This window comes from Geotrypetes seraphini, chromosome 8, assembly GCF_902459505.1.
Source record: "Geotrypetes seraphini chromosome 8, aGeoSer1.1, whole genome shotgun sequence".
Classification (NCBI taxonomy): Eukaryota; Metazoa; Chordata; class Amphibia; order Gymnophiona; family Dermophiidae; genus Geotrypetes; species Geotrypetes seraphini.
In genome coordinates, this window is record NC_047091.1 from 101,739,362 (window position 1) to 101,758,974 (window position 19,613).

The window sequence follows — 19,613 nt, forward strand, 5'->3', positions numbered from 1 at the left end:
CAATTTTACCTCCAGAGCCAGCAGGAGTGAATGGGTTCACTCCTGCTCCATCTACCCTCTAAACCAACAGGGACCTGAAAGTAGTCCAAAGGGCTGTTATCTTTAGGATGGGGGTCAGCTCTTTTTGGGAGAGTCGCAAATGGGTGAGTAAGCTTGAGAAAGGGGTATAGTTTTGAGGGCTTTGGGAGATGCATCCTGCCAGACCTGATATTCAGCTTGCTACTCAGTCAGTTCCCCAGTTAGATGCATTCTGGCTGTTGGCAGAGGCTGGAGGGGAGTGTGTGTGCAGTGGTTAAAGCTACAGCCTCAGCACCCTGAGGTTGTGGGTTCAAAACCACGCTGCTCCTTGTGACCCTGGGCAAGTCACTTAATCCCCCCATTGCCCCAGGTACATTAGATAGATTGTGAGCCTGCCGGGATAGATAGAGAAAAATGCTTGAGTACCTGAATAAATTAATGTAAAATGTTCTGAGCTCCCTTGGGAGAACGGTATAGAAAATTGAATAAATAAATAAAGCCCAAATGTTTAGTGCTGGTAAATAGACAGGTGCTAGCACTGATCTTGTGTAGTCTCCATTTAAAAACACTGACTGCTGGCAGCTGAATATTGAGGGGACTGTTTATAGATATGGGTGTAATATTCATATAGTAAATTTGTCATATATAGTGCTCAGGTTACCAGATGCCTGCTTCAGAGAAACAGGGAGATCCAGGGGGATTCCATCAGGTCATACAGGGCTGCCAAGAATGGGGCGTGGGTGGGGGGTAAGATTCCCCTAGGCCTCAGATAAACTGAAGGGACACGTCTTGTAGTTTTCCATAGAATGTGTTTTGAAGCTGTAAGAAAACTAGGCCCTGTTTGTTCTTCCTTCTCTGTAATAATGTAAGGACATCTATGTTTGAAAAGATGTGTGTTCTTATGCTATGTTTAATCCAGACATTGTTTGCCTTCTCTTGCCGAAATATTATAAAGCTATTTTATTATGTAGTTTTCCTTAAGTGGTGTTTGAAGTTGTAAATCCAGATTGTTTGCCTTTTCTTGCTGATATACTACAAGGCCATTGTATGTTTGAGATATGTGTTTTCTTAATCTGTTGTAAAGTGAATCTAATTGTTTTCTTAGCTGTATTTGTAAGAAAATGTAGATAAGATTCTGCTGGCCAAAGCACCTCTAGCCTTTGGTCTTAGATAAGTAAAGGATTTTGTTATTTCTTTTAAAGTTGCATGTGATCTGTGTCCATATATGGTTTGCATTTACGTCATATGCTGACGACCCTTACCCATGTAAAATGATTTAAAAGGAGGTACAGAATATTCAATAAAGCGGACATGTTTGAGAGATAATAGGTGTCTGTTTTCTCTTGGATATTGTCCCCGGATGCATCTGCTTGTCAAATGACAGAGTGTGTACGGCCATAATTGGGCCTTATCAGTGGGGGCTCGTCCGGGATGGACGTTGATATCACCGGTATTTTGTGAGTATTTCTGAATTTTGAATTCTGTTCTTTAATACTCACGGGTATTAGGTGCCCTGTTCCCACCCTTTATTTGTTAAATATAGATTTTTGGGAAGTCTATAGCGGAGTTTATAACACAAAAAAACCCCCTCCTATTGTTCTTTTGGGAAGAACAATATTACTTATAGAGCCGCCTGCGCATTCTGTCGTTTGTGGGGTTAACACTTTTTGTATGTGCTTTCTCTCTTCTATCGCTATTCTTTTCTATTGCTTAGAGATAAGATTTTATAGAGTATAAGACTATATTGTATATTACTGTTCTGTATCTCGCTTATAAGGTAAGATAAGCGGGATTCCTGCATTGCTATATTGTTTTTGTAATGGGTCAGAACGGTAGTAAGGTTCCCCCCCCCCCTAAGAAAGCTGAGACTTGTAAGGCTTATGTTGCCCGTGTATGTGACACTGGATATTATCTTACTGATCCTTGGATAGATAATATGGCTGGTTGGACTGAAGGACTTCATAGTTCGAGTCCGTTTCCCCGAGATGGGGCAAATGATACGTTTCATATGGATATGATAAAGGGATTGTGTTTGGGGGATCATGAGGCATGGCCATATTATTTAGGGGATCCGCACTGGGACAAAGAATATATGAGAAGGGGAGGCATTAATTGGCTTACATATGCTCCTTATTGGTCAGATACTGTTAAAGATAAAACATCCAAGCTGTCCATTCTTTCCCCTGCTCAATTACATGCTGCAGAACAATCTATCTGTGCTGCTAGCCCTCCTCCTTATCATTTACAAATTCCTTCACCCGGTGCTTCTGTTAAACTTTATTCCTCTTTATCTAAGGATGATATTGACCTCCTTATCGGTAGTACTCTTATTCCTCCTCCTCCTCCTCCACCTCCCGTCCTGTCCGGTGCAGTTGCATCAGGACAGGCTGCTGACACTTTGCCCCAAGACATTACATTTCCCACTGTATCCACGACCAGCCCCACTGTTCGGGGGCCGATAATCTCTTTTTCACCCCTCCACACTCGTAGCGGTACTCAAAGGGTTGCGGAAGTACAGGAGCTGATGCAAGAACAGATGCCCTTTCTCACAGTGGGGGATACTCTTTTGAAGAAACCCATTGAGTTAGAAGACATTAACAAGATTATTAAGCACTGCCCCAAGCCTCTTGTCTCTGCTAGTGCGACTTTTCACTATTTAAAACGAGCATGCAAGGGTCGAAATTATACGCAGGAAGATATGCGCCTTATTATAGATGGCATTGTTGGACACAGTTCCCCTTGGGACTGGTCTAACGTCCCTAGTATTAGTGTTTTAGAGCCTGCTACTGTCACAGCTATTGCTTATAGACTGAATACTGAAGCAGGAAATGCTGTTATGTGGAATGAATTACAGGCAGAGCTTGATCGGTGTTTTAAGTCTCGATCTTCCCTTCCTATTGCAGTAGCCTGCAAACAGAAATCAGGTGAAACTGTTGTGGATTTCTGGAAGAGGTTTAATGAAACCTGGACCCAAGAGGCGGGTCTCAATTCCCATGCAAATATGGATTCCCTACTTATTCAGACTTTCCTTTCTAACCTCCGTTCTCCCTTGCAAATTCTGGTCAAACAAATGATTTCAGAATGGCCCACTAGTTCTCGTGCTGAATTTCAAAATAAATTATTGGAAAAAGAGGCAGCAGGTTGTTTTGAGATCTCTAAACCTCGGGAAATCCTGCATCAGGGCCAGCTACCCACCTGGGGACCGCACCTGTCTACCTCTCGTGGAAGAAGGGGTCGCGGGTTTCGCAGGGGGAGGGCTCCAGTCTCCGGTCGAGGTGGTAATAATCCATCCAGAAGTACTGGATGTTTCAATTGTGGGGATCTTAGTCACTGGCTTAATCAATGCCCTCATCCCAGACCCCCCGCATTACCAGTTCAGCCCGCCCCATCGGTGGTGCCTACCCCTCCCTCTACTGTGAGACCATCTGCCACTTCTCCTCGTTTTCCTATCTCTTGGCACAGCCCCCCTACTCCCCAATGAAGGGGCCCGGAGGTTTACACCCCAGCATTCACTTTGGTCTCTGCCTTTGCTAAGGATTCTCCTATGATATCTCTTATTGTACAAGGGAGTCCAGTGCCTTTTCTTGTAGATTCGGGTACCACTTGTAGCACCATCAGTGAGGATTACTATCGGGGCCCACGCATGAATGCTGAACCTTCTATGGGAATTAATGGGGTTTTGACTAAATCCTATCGTACCACACCCCTGTCTGTAGCTCATCCTGATACAGGCTTTACTCTTTTTCAGCACTCCTTTCTTATTATTCCCCATTGCCCTATCAGCCTTCTTGGTCGAGATCTTTTTTTTTCCTCTCCTCATTCAGCTCACTACAGATGATACAGGAGGTTTGCATGTCTTTTCCTCCGTTATTCCCATTCGCCCTCCGTCCACCCTTTACCTTTCTACTTGCCCTGACACACTTTTGCCCCTTCCCCCAGATTCTCCGGTCTGGGCTTCTACTGACACTGATGTAGGCTCTATTTCATGTACCCCCTATCGTGCTTCTCTGAAATCACTCATTCCTGTTTTCATTAAGCAGTACCCGATCTCCCAAGAAAAGGAGAAAGTCGTGATTTCACTAATTGCTTCATTTCTTTCCTCTGGTATTATTAAAACCACCATCTCTTCCTACAATACGCCCATCAATCCTGTTGTCAAAGCTGATGGAAACCCCCGTTTTGTTCAAGACCTTAGGGCTGTTAATGCTTTGGTGATTCCCATTGCATCCATTGTCCCGGATGTCCCTTCTCTACTCTCCTCCATTCCACCTGCAGCTCATATTTTTTCAGTCATTGATTTGAAGAATGCTTTTTTTTCTGTCCCTGTTGACGAGGACACCCAGCCCCTTTTTGCATTCACTTTTAAGCAACAGCAGTATACCTGGTGTAGAATGCCCCAGGGCTATGTTGATTCCCCTGTGGTTTTCTCCATTGTCCTGCGGGCTACTTTACAGCCATGGACTGCCCCCCATGGTTCTATTCTCATTCAATATGTGGATGACCTTCTTTTGTGTTCCATAACTCAGGAGACCTGTCAGACTGATAGTTTGCACCTTTTACAATGGTTGTCTGTGTGTGGTCACAAGGAGTCACGAAAGAAACTACAATGGTGTAAAACTGAAGTGGAATACCTGGGTTTTGTTCTGTCTCATGGTCAGAGGAAAATTAGCACTTCTCGCATTGCTTCTGTTCTGGGTTTGCCTCGCCCAGCTACTCAAAAAGACATGCTTACTTTTCTTGGTATGATTGGTTACTGCCACCAATGGATCCCTGATTGTTCCTTCTATGATCAGATTTTGAGATAGACCCTAGGTACTGAAATGACTGATCTCATCAGATGGACTAAAGAAATGTTGGACGCTTTTGGACATTTGAAATGTGCTTTGGTTTCTAGCCCCGGCTTGGGTCTTCCTGATTATGACCAAATGTTTCATCTTTTTGCTCGTGACAATTGTAAGACTATGGCGGGCGTCCTGGCTCAGGATCATGGCGGTAAGTTATGCCCTGTTGCCTTTTTTTCTAAAGTTACCCCTGTTCAAGTTCAAGGCATGCCTGCCTGTTTAAGGGCCCTAGCTGCATGTGCTATGGTGGTAGAGATGGCTACTCCTCTAACCCTTGGTCACCCCACTACCCTTCATACTTCTCACGATGTCCAAGCCCTCCTTCGCAATATTCATCCCAGCATATGTCAACTCAGCGCCTTAGTGGTTATAAGGTCATCCTCCTTTCTAATCCCAATCTTACCATCAGATATTCTGCCCCGACATACGGCCCCGCTCTACTTTTAAATGGTCTTTTGGGTCTTAAGGGTGAACAGGATGCGCTTCCTCCTGATCATTCCTGTGTCTCTCTGATATATCAAGACACTTCCCCTCGCCCTGATTTGTCCTCTACCCCTCTCCCCGATGCTTCCTCCATTTTTGTTGATGGTTCTTGCTCACGTCCTAGTGACAACACCTTCCACACAGGATATGCTGTGGTTGAACTCCCTGATATCATCCATGAGGCCTTTTCCCTCCCCTATCCTTCGGCACAGGCTGCTGAACTCATTGCTCTTACTCGCGCCTGTCACCTTTTCTCTGGTAAACGCGTTAATATTTATACCGACTCTAAATATGCCTTTGGTGTTGTACACGACCATGGTGTTATTTGGCAGCGTCGCGGTTTTGTGGCCGCTGATGGTAAGCCTATTTCTCATTCTTCCCTTGTTTCGGATCTTCTCTCTGCTTTACTCCTGCCTGCTGCAGTTGCTATTCTTCATTGTCGTACACACACTGGCCTTCAGACTGAAGTTGCCAGAGGTAATGCTCTGGCTGACCGCATTGCTAAACAAGCTGCTTTGGACCCCCCTCCTTCCTCTGTTCTCCTTCCTCTTCTTTTTCCTCCTGTTTTTCCCCCTTCTTCTCTTTTTCCCCAGCTTCAATCCTTTGTTACCCCCTCTGAACTTGATGACTGGCAAATAGCCGGTGCCCAAAGCCACCCTTCGGACGGACTTTGGTGCAAAGAGGGGAAACCCTGTATACCAGCCGCTAGTTCCCCCTTATTCATTGCTCAATATCATGGCATTGGTCATCGTAGTGCTCGCTCGACACTCCAGCTCCTTGCCAGTGATTTTTTCATTCTTGATCTTCGCTCCCTGATACAGACATATATAGCTCGATGTCTAACTTGTCTCCGTGCTAATCCCAACATACCCCATAAAGCACCACACCAGCATCTTACTTACCCCACTTCTCCTTTTTCACACTTACAGATTGATTTTACTCATATTCGTCATGCCACTGGGACCCGCCAGGATTATGCTCTTGTTATTGTTGACATGTTTTCCCGGTGGCCTGAAGTCTTTCCCACTACAAATGAAACTGCTCAGACTGTGGTGAACATTTTACTTCGTGAAATCATCCCTAGGTGGGGATGTCCCACACACATCAATTCAGATAATGGTCCTGCTTTCACTGCCAGAGTATGCAAAGCTTTAGCTACCGCACTCCGTATTGAGTGGAAATTTCATCTTCCATATCACCCACAGAGTTCTGGTATTGTCGAACGCATGAATAGAACTATTAAAGACAAAATCAGGAAAGCCACAGCTGGCTTTCCTGATTCACAGTTTGTGAATTGGAAAAAATTCCTCCCTATTGTTTTAGCTGAAATCAGGATGCAGCCTCACTGCACCACTGGCTACTCTCCCTTTGAGATTCTCATGGGACGACCTTTCCCCGCCCCATGGGTAGACAGACCTCCATAGTTGAGAGTAGTGATCTTCCTTTGATACAAGAAGAATATGTTCGGAAGCTCATTGAAACATTAGGGCATGTTGAAAGAACTGTGTCTTGCACTTCTCCTTTCTCTCCACAGACTCCTACCCATTCCTTCCAGCCTGGTGATGAAGTCATCATCCAGAAGCTTTTCAAGGATCGGAAGCAGACGGATTTCCCCTTTGGCCCTCCCACTACTGTGATCGCTGTGACCAGGACCGCTGTACTCACTGAGGAGTCTCCTGTTTGGATCCATGCAAGTCGCTTGAAGAGGGTTAACCTAAAACCCCAGAAGCAAGCCGTCTCTGCGCAGATTTCACACCCTTCAGAGGAACAACATGATGATCTCATCACAGCATTCCACCAACTTTATCTTTCTCCTCCTGGCAGCGTTGCTGCTAGTTTTCTTTCCTGTATGGATCATTTCTAACTGTGTCTACAGGGATGATGTGTCCTGGGTTCACGACACTTTCTGCCCATACCCATCTGTAAATGACACTCCAACAATGTACTCATCTGTAAACAGCACCCCCGGCACCTCTTTGCGACTAAGACGTCAAGCTGGACTACTCCCTCGCAAAGGCTGTCCTTCAATTGGAATTCAGAAAGATAGACAGTATACTACCTTTTGGTATAATTCCAGTAGTGTGCATGTTGCCACCTTCTACTTTGAGTATTGTGACATTATGGACTGCTCATCAATTGATATCCCAAGGCTATGCCATTGGTCCTCAGAGATTCCTAAAACTAAAGATATATATATATATGTGTTACTGACTCACGTTGGGGGGATAAGTGTGCATCCTGGGGAGCGGTAGGGTGGAATACTGGCACTGACTGGGCTTATAGACCAGAAAGTGCTCTAAAAAAAGTGGATCAAAATGATAAATCTCTGCTTACTCGTATGACCCTTCGTAAAGTTGGAAACTGTTATAGGAGAAGGGCTCCTGAACAAATTATTAAGCTTTCTCTTACTATTGACAACCCTAGACCTACTAATGAAGGTATGTACGTTATGGGCATATGGTTTAAGGGTGGGTCTAGCTATCCGACCCATCAGTTTTTCTTACGGGATCTATCTACCTCCACTCATCCTCTCCCGCCATTTTGTGGGGGCCCCAAAAAAACTAACCCACTGGCCCCTACATTCAATAAACTTACTGACATGATGGCTATTGCCAATCCCACTTTTGAAGATACTATGGCTGTTGAGGTAGGGTTTTCAGAACGTAACCTTTGGTTAGAATGGATGAAATTCACTGCTGATCAACATAATAAGAGTAATTGTTATATATGTGCTCAAGCTAGACCCCATCTAGGAACCGTACCTCTGGACCTCCCTCCTGGTATCCAACCATGCTTTTTTGGGTTATTTACCAATATCTCCTCTAATTTTACCGATCCCCTTTGTGCGCTGTGGTGTTCTAAATACCCTTTGCTGCCAGGACAGAAAAAGCTTGACATAGCCGTTACTATCTATAAGGGTAATTACACATGTCATGTTTCTAATTTGACACAGGGTAGTTTTGTGGGCAACTTTCCCCCAGGTTATTGTTCTGTCTTGGATTATAGGTATGCCCCATTGTTACAACATCAGATTTTCACCCTAGGTGATATTTACTGGCTCTGTGGAGACTTTAGGCTCCGTGTTAAGCTACCCAGCCAGTGGATAGGCCAGTGTGCTTTAGCTAAAGTTATTATGCCTCTGCATATCCTTTCTGAAGGGCACCCTTCCTATTCACTTTCTTCATCTCCTCTGTCTCGACATAGACGTGATCTCCTTGGTAGTTTTGATCCGCATGTATATATAGATGCTATAGGGGTCCCAAGAGGGGTCCCAGATGAATTCAAGGCCCGAGACCAGGTTAAGGCTGGGTTTGAATCCCTTATTCCCCTTATTACTATCAATAAGAATGTTGATTGGATTAATTACATTTATTATAATCAGCAACACTTTGTGAATTACTCTAGAGATGCCTTGCAAGGTATTGCTGATCAGTTAGGCCCCACTTCTCAGATGGCTTTTCAAAATCGTATGGCCCTAGATATGATTTTAGCTGAGAAGGGGGGTATTTGTAAAATTCTTCCCAGTACTTTATCGTGTTGTACATTTATTCCTGATAATACAGGTCCTACAGGAAAAGTTACTATGGCCATTCAGAAATTAGCAGACCTCTCTGCTGAGCTTAAACATAACTCTGGTTTATCTCATCCTTGGGACCAGTATTTTAGTTGGATGCAGGGCTGGGTAAAAGACCTTCTTATTGTTATAATCTCTATTATTATCTGCATTCTTGTCTCTTATGTAATTTTTCGACTGCTCATGCGCTGTATTATTCGTATTACAGCTCCTAAAACCCCTCCTCGAGAGACATATTTGGAATATCTCTCCCTCCAAGCTCATGCTGTACATTTATGACATCATTTACATGACGTAAGAGGGGATTGAAGGGACACGTCTTGTAGTTTTCCATAGAATGTGTTTTGAAGCTGTAAGAAAACTAGGCCCTGTTTGTTTTTCCTTCTCTGTAATAATGTAAGGACATCTATGTTTGAAAAGATGTGTGTTCTTATGCTATGTTTAATCCAGACATTGTTTGCCTTCTCTTGCCAAAATATTATAAAGCTATTTTATTATGTAGTTTTCCTTAAGTTGTGTTTGAAGTTGTAAATCCAGATTGTTTGCCTTTTCTTGCTGATATACTACAAGGCCATTGTATGTTTGAGATATGTGTTTTCTTAATCTGTTGTAAAGTGAATCTAATTGTTTTCTTAACTGTATTTGTAAGAAAATGTAGATAAGATTCTGCTGGCCAAAGCACCTCTAGTCTTTGGTCTTAGATAAGTAAAGGATTTTGTTATTTCTTTTAAAGTTGCATGTGATCTGTGTCCACATATGGTTTGCATTTACGTCATATGCTGACGACCCTTACCCATGTAAAATGATTTAAAAGGAGGTACAGAATATTCAATAAAGCGGACATGTTTGAGAGATAATAGGTGTCTGTTTTCTCTTGGATATTGTCCCCGGATGCATCTGCTTGTCAAATGACAGAGTGTGTACGGCCATAATCGGGCCTTATCATAAGCCATACTGGGTTTTTTGCGGTCCTGCATCTCCCTCCCCTTGTTTCCATAACAAGCTTCTCTTTGAAAGGGTCACCAGTAGCGACCCACACATGCTACCTGCAGCTGACTAGGAAACTTTCCCTCTGCCGTGTCAGGAAGTTACAAGAGATGGGACAGGATGCAGCAGATGGGTGCTTTCCCAGTCATCCGCAGGTAGTGTGTGTGAGTTGCTGCCGGTTGGAGGGGAGTAGGGAGTGAGGTGGGGGCAGAGGGCTGGACCCTCATCTTTGTTTGCCCTGGGCCCGGCTTCGTCTTTGGCGGCCCTGAGGTCACATTTTGAATGATGGCAAATCAAGTAGAATTCATAACTCCACACTTCATGGATATAAGGACCTAGGTGGACAGAACTGTTTCCAGTTCTATTTTTTCTTAAGATTAATTCAGAACTGATAACAGGCCTCCTTTACAAGAGATTCTTCTAGTCATAAAAAATGTCCAATTATTCAGTTGCCTTCTTCCAAGAAAAGTCCAGTTTGCTCATTGTACTCTAGTGAAAGATTACCACTGACTCTGTTTTTCTCTCATTGGCCCTCTCTCTTTAGAGTTGTTGGTTCCTGATAGGGCTGTGAGTTCTCAGTAAAATAATCTGTAGTGGCAAGGTGAAATCGAATAAGATGGTTATTAAGGAGGGACTTGTGCTCACGCAAGTTTATCTTGTACTGTGGCCACCTCCACAGTCAGACATATCTAAAAATAAAATCAGTGTGTATATGTTTATTTTTTAAAAAACTGTGATTAACCTAGGGCAGGGGTTGGCAATTCTGGTCCTCGAGAGCCGGAACCAGGTCAGGTTTTCAGAATATCCATAATAAATATGCATGAGAAAGATTTGCATCTCAAGGAGGCAGTGCATTCAAATCCATCTCATACATATTCATTGTGGATATCCTGAAAACCTGACCTGGCTCCGGCTCTCGAGGACCGGAATTGCCTACCCCTGACCTAGGGTTACCATATGGCTCCAGAAAAAGGAGGACGGATTGCAACATCTGGGTTTTACTTCTACTGAAAGCAATGGAAGTAAGGAGGACAGAAAGAGACATCTAAGTTTTACTTCTATTGAAAGCAATGGAAGTAAAACCCGGATATCTCAATCCATCCTCCTTTTTCTGGAGCCATATGGTAACCCTAGATCAGGGGTAGGCAATTCCAGTCCTTGAGAGTCAGAGCCAGGCCAGGTTTTCAGGATATCCACAATAAATATGCAGAAGATAGACTTGCATGCACTGCCTCCTTGAGATGCAAATCTTTCTCATTCATATTTATTATGGCTATCCTGTAAACCTGACCTGGCTCCAGCTCTCAAGGACCGGAATTGCCTACCCCTGCCCTAGATTAACTGGTTCATGTCTGTTTCTTGCAACACAATAGAAGTAGGGCTGCCACCTCACCCAGGTCAATTAAGCAGGCTGATCCAATTGCATACCAGTAGCTATAGTCCGTGTTTTCTTAGGAGAATCAATAGGAAAACCAGACCTACAAATCCAAATACACAGTGGAGCAAAAACAGGATTGGATCAGCTTGTTTGGCTGACATGGGGTAAGTTGATGACTCTTTAGAGCAGGGGTGTCATGAATATGCATGAGATCTATTTGCATACACTGCTTTCATTGTATGCTAATATATCTCATGCACATTCTTTGGGGAAATCCTGAAAACCCGACTGGATTGCGGCCCTTGAGGAGGGACTTTGACACCCCTGCTTTAGAGAAATAATTAGATGACAGGAGGAGAGTAAAAGGTAGAGCTCAGGCTTAGGTGTCTGATGACAGACCAGTGGGGGAGGGTGTGTGTAAAGCAGGACACCAGTGGTCCTATCATCATGACCTTCTGCTTTGCTTTCCACAGTGTATTTTGGGATCTGTACTGTGCGGCACCCGATCGACGAGAGACCTGCGAGCACTCCAGTGAAGCAAAGGCATTTCATGACTACGTAAGTACAATTTGGCCTTTTATTTATCTGTTCACTGTAGCCATTGGGCCAGCAGTCATCTCTAAGCACTTACTGTTTAAGACCCATTTCTGAATTGGCTAATATGACACTTTAATAATATTTTTTTATTGTTCATGGACTAAGGCAGGGGCAACTGTTTATGCTGACCAGTAGGATCAATGTCTGATCTGATTGGCCTCAGGACCATGTGATTTCATTGGATGAGGGAGGATGCTGTTGCACATTTGGTTAGGCCAAGAGGAGAGAATTTACTTGAATGACTGTTATCTATTCTTCAAGCTAGGCTTCCTTTGATTTTATACTGGCGATTCTGTGTTAAAATGATTCTGCCAAGGCATTAGGGAAAGTTGTGCATACTAGAGAAAGTGTGTCTTAACTCATTGCCCTGATTAACTGTGTCATTAGGGTTGCCAACCCAACCAAGATCAACCATTGCATGCTTATGGCATTGCAGTTCTAATTACCTAAAGCAACTCAATAGGGCTATTGGAACTACAACTCCCAGGATGCAGTGGGGCAAGATTAAGATTGGCTCAACTGGGATGAGTGTTCAACCCTAGGTGTCACTCATGCTGTAGAGATTTGAGATCTGAGGCTGACTTATTTTAATGAATGTATTCAGGGTGGGCTTGGGAAGTACTGTGGTTGGCAAGGTCTTGTTGAGTGTTGTCATGGTGAGCAAAGGCTTCCCTGTGTTAGAGTGTACCAAGCAGCAGCAGCAGATCTTCCCCCATATTCTGATCCTGAGTATGGACTATCTGTCATTTTCTGCATTACTGGAAAATTCATTGGTTAACGGCAACTTGCTACCGCTCAAGCCCTTGGCACAAAAATTACTAGCAATTTAAGAAGCAATGTGTTAAGTTGTCAGTGACTTTTTTTTTTTTGTTACTTTTGGCTGTTTTGAAATTGATGAATTGTGTTTTTCTTCAATGCAAATATAATGAAAATTCAGTAGAAATAACTTAAAACAAAGCAGATGCACTTAAACATGTTAAAACAGGAATTGTGAGGGATAATGGATTTTACCACTTTTTAAAATTCAAGCTGCTCATGGAACTAGTAAAGAGTTGTGAATGAAGGGGATGGCTTCTAGAAAAAAATCTGTGTCCTTGGACAGGAAACACAATGCCATGCAGGATCATGTATATCTGTGGACCAGTTTCTGCTGCAAGCCAGACATGAAAACTCAAAGGTTTGGTGGATAGAAGTCCCCAGGTGTCACAGAGCTATGGCATCCTCCCCATGGATTTCTCCATAATGTTTTGGCAATAAACACCACTGGAATAGGATTTTGTTGGGGATTAATCTCTTAATTTTTATACTTACTATTTGTGAATGCTGTGGGGGCTTTACATTATACAGTGAGCTTGCAAAATACAGTGTTGAAGTGTAAATGCCATACAATAGCTTGAAGATAAGGTTCTTCCATAGTCTGATATTGTGCAGGTTGTCTTGTTAAAATCTCCTAGGTTATGCTGACCACAAATTGACCCTACCTCTGTGATCAAGGATAGAGGTGGCTACATGGTAATTAGTAGGCTGTTAGCTAAGGCTCTTTTGCCCTCATTGGCCTCTACTTATAGGCATGAGGGAAAAGTCAAAAACCTGCCTAGCCTCAGGGGAGTCAAAGGATAAGCACTTCCTTTTCTCTCCTGCCCCAACTATGGCAGTGACTCTGAAAACAAAGGTGGAAGAAAACCTTGGTCAGAGATTAATGATGCAGTTCCCTTGACCTGCGACCCTGTGTTGACAGCATGGTGCCTCTGTCTGCAGGTCCTCAGGTGCAGTTAGCAATTCTTTTGGGAGAGAGGACAGCAGAAGGGCTTCTCTGTGTAGCGTGGATGTGATTTGACTGAGCGGATGAAAGAAACCATATCTCTTACAGTCTTGTGCTCATAATGCAATCAGAGCAGGCCAGGAAGACGAAGGATGATGTTTGCTGGTACAGAACAGCCTGATTGTTAAACAGAATGAGGAGTCTGCACTGGTTACTTCTGGATACTGGGACAGCGTAAAATCTGTTTTACTTCTTGGGATCTTGCCAGGTACTTATAACCTGTGTTGGTCACTGTTGAAAACAGGATAATTGGTTCGATACAGGATACTTGGTTTGTCCCAGTATGGCAACTCTTATGTTTAGAAATCTGGTGAAGGGGAGAGGCAGAATACTTGGACCTCAGTTACTGCACCCTTCATTTGATGTTTTTATAAGGACTTTCTTTATTGGATTTTAATTGGCTTATGGCTTAATAATAAATCCGTAAAAAGAGAGCTGACCACAACATCACTTTTTGGTGTGTAGAAAGTTTACAATTCCACTCCCAAAACACAGGCCTGATGGCCTTCAGTTACCTCATATAACTCATATCTTCTCATCAGTTAAAAAAAATTGAGCTAATATTCCCAAATGATCTTAAAGTTATCTAATTTAATCTATTCTAATTTAATCTAATCCCTCGTTTTATGTACCGCATCATTCCTATACAAATGAGCTGCTTTCCCTTTCAGGATTGTAAGTGAAATGTCAGTTTTCCAGAATGGCACCTTTTGACATTTCCAGTGGATTGCCAACCTTCTTCCTGCCCCAGAACCAGAAACACTGACATCTACCCCACAATCAGGCCAAAAGAAGAGTCAAAGGGTAAACAGGAGTGACTATATAGTAACCCTTATTCATGATAAAGGCCATATCATGCCACTGTCCATCAATGAGTCCACATTGCTAAACCATATGGAAGAAAGTTCCTGCTGCATCCCAATATCTCATGCAATTTGGCAACTCTTTCTTCCCTGTTCTGAAAAGCTTTTCTAGGGTAATGAATCCCAGGAATTAAGTTAAAATGAAAATGCCTTTTTAGTCTTTCCTCATATGAGGAAAGACTAAACTGGTTAGGGCTCTTCAGCTTGGAAAAGAGAAGGCTGAGGGGAGATATGATTGAAGTCTACAAAATCCTGAGTGGAGTAGAATGGGTACAAGTGGATGGATTTTTCACTCCATCAAAAATTACAAAGACTAGGGGGCACTCGATGAAGTTACTTTTAAGACCAATAGGAGGAAAAAATTTTTTCACTCAGAGAATAGGTTCAGGAACGCATTGCCAGAAGTTGTGGTAAGAGCAGATAGCGCAGCTGGTTTTAAGGAAGATTTGGACAAGTTCCTGGAGGAAAAGTTCATAGTCTGTTATTGAGAAAGACATGGGGGAAGCCACTGGTTACCTTGGATCGGTAGTATGGAATATTGCTACTACTTTGACCAGGTACTAGTGACCTGGATTGGCCACCATAAGAACGGGCTACTGGGCTTGATGGACCATTGGTCTGACCCAATAAGGCTATTTTTATGTTCTTATGCTGTCAACACAGGGTCACAGGTCAAGGGAACTGCATCATTAATCTCTGATCAAGGTTTCCTAGCAAAAAAAGGTGCCGAAATAGCAGGCCATTCTTCAGGAGTGGGGTGATCACTTAGGGACCCAACCCACAATAGCCAGGCTTCCTGCAACCAGCCATAGAATCTATAGAAAAGTCAGCAATGAATGAGCAGAACCTGAACTCTTTCATTAATATTTGGGGACCATGGATAATTTTTATCAAGCAATGGAAAAGGTGACGGTACTCAGTATCCCTGAAAAAAAGTCCTGATTTATTGTCAATGAGTTGTGAAGACATCAGTAATCTTCCCAAGACTCTTCAGTAGAGATCCCACCATTTCTTTATGAAGAATTGCCTTGGCTATTGTGTGTTGGGTTTTGAAGATGTGTTTGTGTATGAGTATATGTGTCAAGTGATCCCCTGAGACGTGTCCATTCTCTCTCTCTTTTTTTTTTCTTAAATCATGTTTATTAAAGAGTCTTGTAGGCTTGGCAGGAGACCCAATTCAAGATTCTCCTTCTTTTTAATCAAATCAGTATGGTGTTTCTCTTTTCTTGCTCTTGAATGGTATTCCCATCCAAATACAGTGTTACTTCCAAGAGGGGGTGAGGGAGTATTTGGAAAGGGATTCAAAGAATTATGGTTTGGTGATGCTGTATAGTATGCACTTTGGAAGGGATTTGATATTATGGACTTATAAATTCATTTTATTTAACACCACGTTCACATATATTGGTACAAAAGCATGGAACAGTCTCAACCATCAGAACTGAACCAAACTACTTAGCATTTTGAAGGAACCTAAAGACTTACTTCTTCAATTCCATAAGAGCATAAGAATAGCCTTACTAGGTCAGACCAATGGTCTGTCAAGCCCAGTAGCCCGTTCTCACGGTGACCAATCCAGGTCCCTAATACCTGCTGAAAACCCAAGGAGAAGCAACATTCCATGCTACCGATACAAGGGAAGCACATCAATTAACTATCAGACCCAACCAGGGCCTCCCCATCCCATTGATATCTATACTATGCAACCTACCAGTTCTAGTCTTTTAGCTACGTCTGCGCCCCTCAAATACCTGAACAATTCTTATCTCTTTATGAACTGTATCTCCTGCTACTTTGTTTGCAGTGTATCAAGTTGTAATTCCATAAACTCAATCTTTAAATCGCCTTGAATCTGTTTGGACAGTTCAACTCAGGAACACCAGATTAGATTAGAGTTTGTTATGTTGTATGTTATATTTATTCTTATATTTTGTATTGCAGTTATTAACTTTGCAGCTCTGCTGGTGTTGTAAAGCCAGAATTTAAGTCAGGAACCAAATGAAGTTCATGCTTATGCCAGGATCCCACAGGGGTTGCAGTCTGCGCTCCTGAGTCAGAGGGCTGGTTAGGGCAATGGCTGAATGAAGAAGAGGGGAGGGGGCAAGGGGTCAGATTAGGATATACAGGGAGAAATGTCACTGTTGGGCCAGTTGCTTTTTTAAAAAAAAAAAAATAAATCTTTATTGATTTTTTAAGCATATATAAAGTGCAACAGTTATACATTCAAAGATACCAAAGAACAGCACTTACATACAAATAACTGAAACAAATTACCCATCCTCTCCCCACCATTCTCCCCCAGTAGCAGCATTCCATGCCACCGATCCAGGGCAAGCAATGGTTTCCCCCATGTCTGTCGCAACAGTAGACTATGGACTTTTCCTCCAGGAACTTGTCCAAATCTTTTTTAAAACCAGCTACATTAACATTAACTGCCTGTTTTACAAAGCCGCACTAGTGTCTGCTGCACAGCAACAGCCCCGAAGCCCTTTAAATTTCTATGGGCTTTGGGGTCGTTACTGTGCGGCTTTATAAAACAGGCCCTAAGTAAATGCAATGTGAATTTGTATTTTTGCTTCTCTAATAGTTATAGATTTCCTGGTGCAGTCTGTAAGCCGAAACATATCCATGTCGGGTCCTTCAACAAAGTCTTGTCACACTCTACCTGTGAATATCTGTTTCATTAGGCCTGCCTTTACTCCTTTGCTCTTTTACTGCATCTGTGTTACTGCATCCCTTGCTTGGTTATCTGGGACATTTATATATGCCAGCATGGGTTGCCTGTACTGTGTGAGGACTGGAGGAGAGATTCTAGCTCTTGGCAGAGCTGGTGGATGGCAGCCTTATTGAAGAGGAATCTAGTCACTTATATGAGATCTAGCATCCAGATCCTGGGCCTATGGGTCATGTGTCTGTGACAATTTACACTTTTCTTATTTTATAAAGTCATTTTCAGACATACTTAGCATAAAAGTTTATACAATGACATGATGGTGCCTACTTTTTGGGTAGGCCTATACAGGGATAGACCTTGCAGATTAGGCCATATTCTGTATATAGCACCTAAAACATTGAGGCACCCAAACAGGAGATCCATCCTACCTTACCATGGTAGAAACACAAAAAGAACAGAGAAGGTGACCTGTGGTGCTCAATTTCTTTATTGTATTCAAGACTCAACACGTACATGTATTGGCTGTAAGGCCTGCCTCAGGAGTCTACAAACAAATTAAAAAATTTACCAGTTATTATTTAAGCCGGGGTGGTCCCACAGTCCAGGCAACACCAAGCTAATTCCAGTGATATACCGTCTTATGCCACCCTCCCGCTGCCTGTCAAGGAGTCCAGATTCTATACAAGGCCTGGTACTGGTGCTAGCTTAACTGACGCAGAGCCCTCGAGTCTATCAACTCATGAGGCCCTGTTGGTGTCAAAGTAGATGGAGCTGACAAGGCCTTCCCAAGCACATGGACATTAGTGTCAGTGCCAGGCCCTGTGTGGAATCCAGATTCCGGGTCAGGCAGTGGTAGGGTGGCAGAAGGAGGAAGGAGAAATGCTTGACTTGCTGGAGGGGAGGAGAGAGGGAGCGATGTTGGACTGAGGGATGTAGGGAAATGGAGAGAGTGGTAAGGCTGGATGGATGAATGGGTGTGGAGAAATGCTGGACAAGGATGGAGGAGAAGATGAGAACAGATATGCTTGAGGGGGTGTATCAAAACATTATGTGTGGTATGGGGGGGAGGTGTCAAAAAATGATGGGCCCCGGGCGTCACATATGCTCGGTAAGCCACTGCTTATAGGTTATGGTGAGCCTTCCAAAACACCCCAAAAACCCACTATAGCCACCTGCCTGCAACCCCAGTAGCCCTTATGGCAGCAGGTGCCACCTATATGGCAGTACAATAGGGTTTTGGTGTTGCACATGTTCCACCCACATGTAGTGGTTAGAGTGGCTTATGGGCCTGGGTTCTCCTCTCTATGATTCACTAGCCCACCCGCCAGGCAATTTAAGAGACCTGTGTGCAGCTCTACTAGGCTTTCCTATACTAGATGCTGATGTTCTGGAGACAGGTATGTATGTTTGTATTATGATCTTTGTGAGTGTTTGAGGGGGGTCAGTGAACACTAAGGAGGGGGGGGGGCTTTACTTTGTCTCTGCTGTGGTTATCTAGTCACTTTGAATACCTTGTTGGCACTTATACCTGTTTTCACATTGTTTAACTCATAACATCTAAGATTTGTCCATGATGTCTAGTAAAACTTTTGATTATCCCTGCAGGATATCTAAGGCTTTTTCTCCACTTTATTGCTAAATGCGGTTCTTTATAGGAAAACCCACCACTGGCTGATAACATTGATATCAAACTGAAGAGTGTGAACTGTTACCATATCATTATTATTCCTTATAAAATAGCACATAGGTGGATGCTATTTTTTCCTCTTAAATCAGGTGCTCCTGTGTAAAATTACCCTCATGATATCCTTATTCAGAAAAGTGAATAGTATAACCTGCTTTATATTTAATGGCTATACTGTTGCTGTTGATCTGAAGAAACGATATATGAGTGGTCTCAAAAAGTTCAGGTCCAAGTCATTCTTAAAATGGCCTAATAAAAAGACCCATGGCCTGCGGATAGTCTTGTTTCCTTTTGCCTTAAATGTTTGTAATACTAATTTGTTAAATTGCCCTGGAAGCCATATTGGTTTGGAGTTTCAAGTTTAATAAAAATTTGTATACTGCCTATCAGTCTTCTAAGCAGTTTGTACATAATAAAATAGGGTAACATACATTAAAACATAGAGGACCTACTGGAACGTTAGGATTAAGGTAAAGAATTGCATTATAAAATAGGAAAGAGAGAGCTATATAGAGGAAATACAAAAGGAAGGGAGATCCCATCTGATAACCAAAGCAGAAATGAAGATGTTTCTTTAGATAAGTGCATTAGAGGTTGAATGCATCTATAAAAAGAAACGTTTTTAGTTTTCCTTTGAAACGATCTAGCATGGGTTCATCCCGTAGTTCCAGGGTTAATGAGTTCCAAAGAGA

At 42.9% G+C, this 19,613-nt stretch overlaps 1 protein-coding gene across 6 annotated transcripts in view; it reads left to right on the forward strand.

The window, feature by feature from the left end:
• SSBP4 (single stranded DNA binding protein 4) overlaps nucleotides 1-19,613 on the forward strand; it is a 589,526-nt gene that overhangs the window by 217,298 nt on the left and 352,615 nt on the right. For all 6 annotated transcript variants that reach the window (XM_033955056.1, XM_033955052.1, XM_033955053.1 and 3 more), the window contains one exon: nucleotides 11,755-11,839. In XM_033955056.1, coding sequence (XP_033810947.1) covers nucleotides 11,755-11,839 — 85 coding nt within the window. The remainder of the gene's footprint in view (nucleotides 1-11,754; nucleotides 11,840-19,613) is intronic.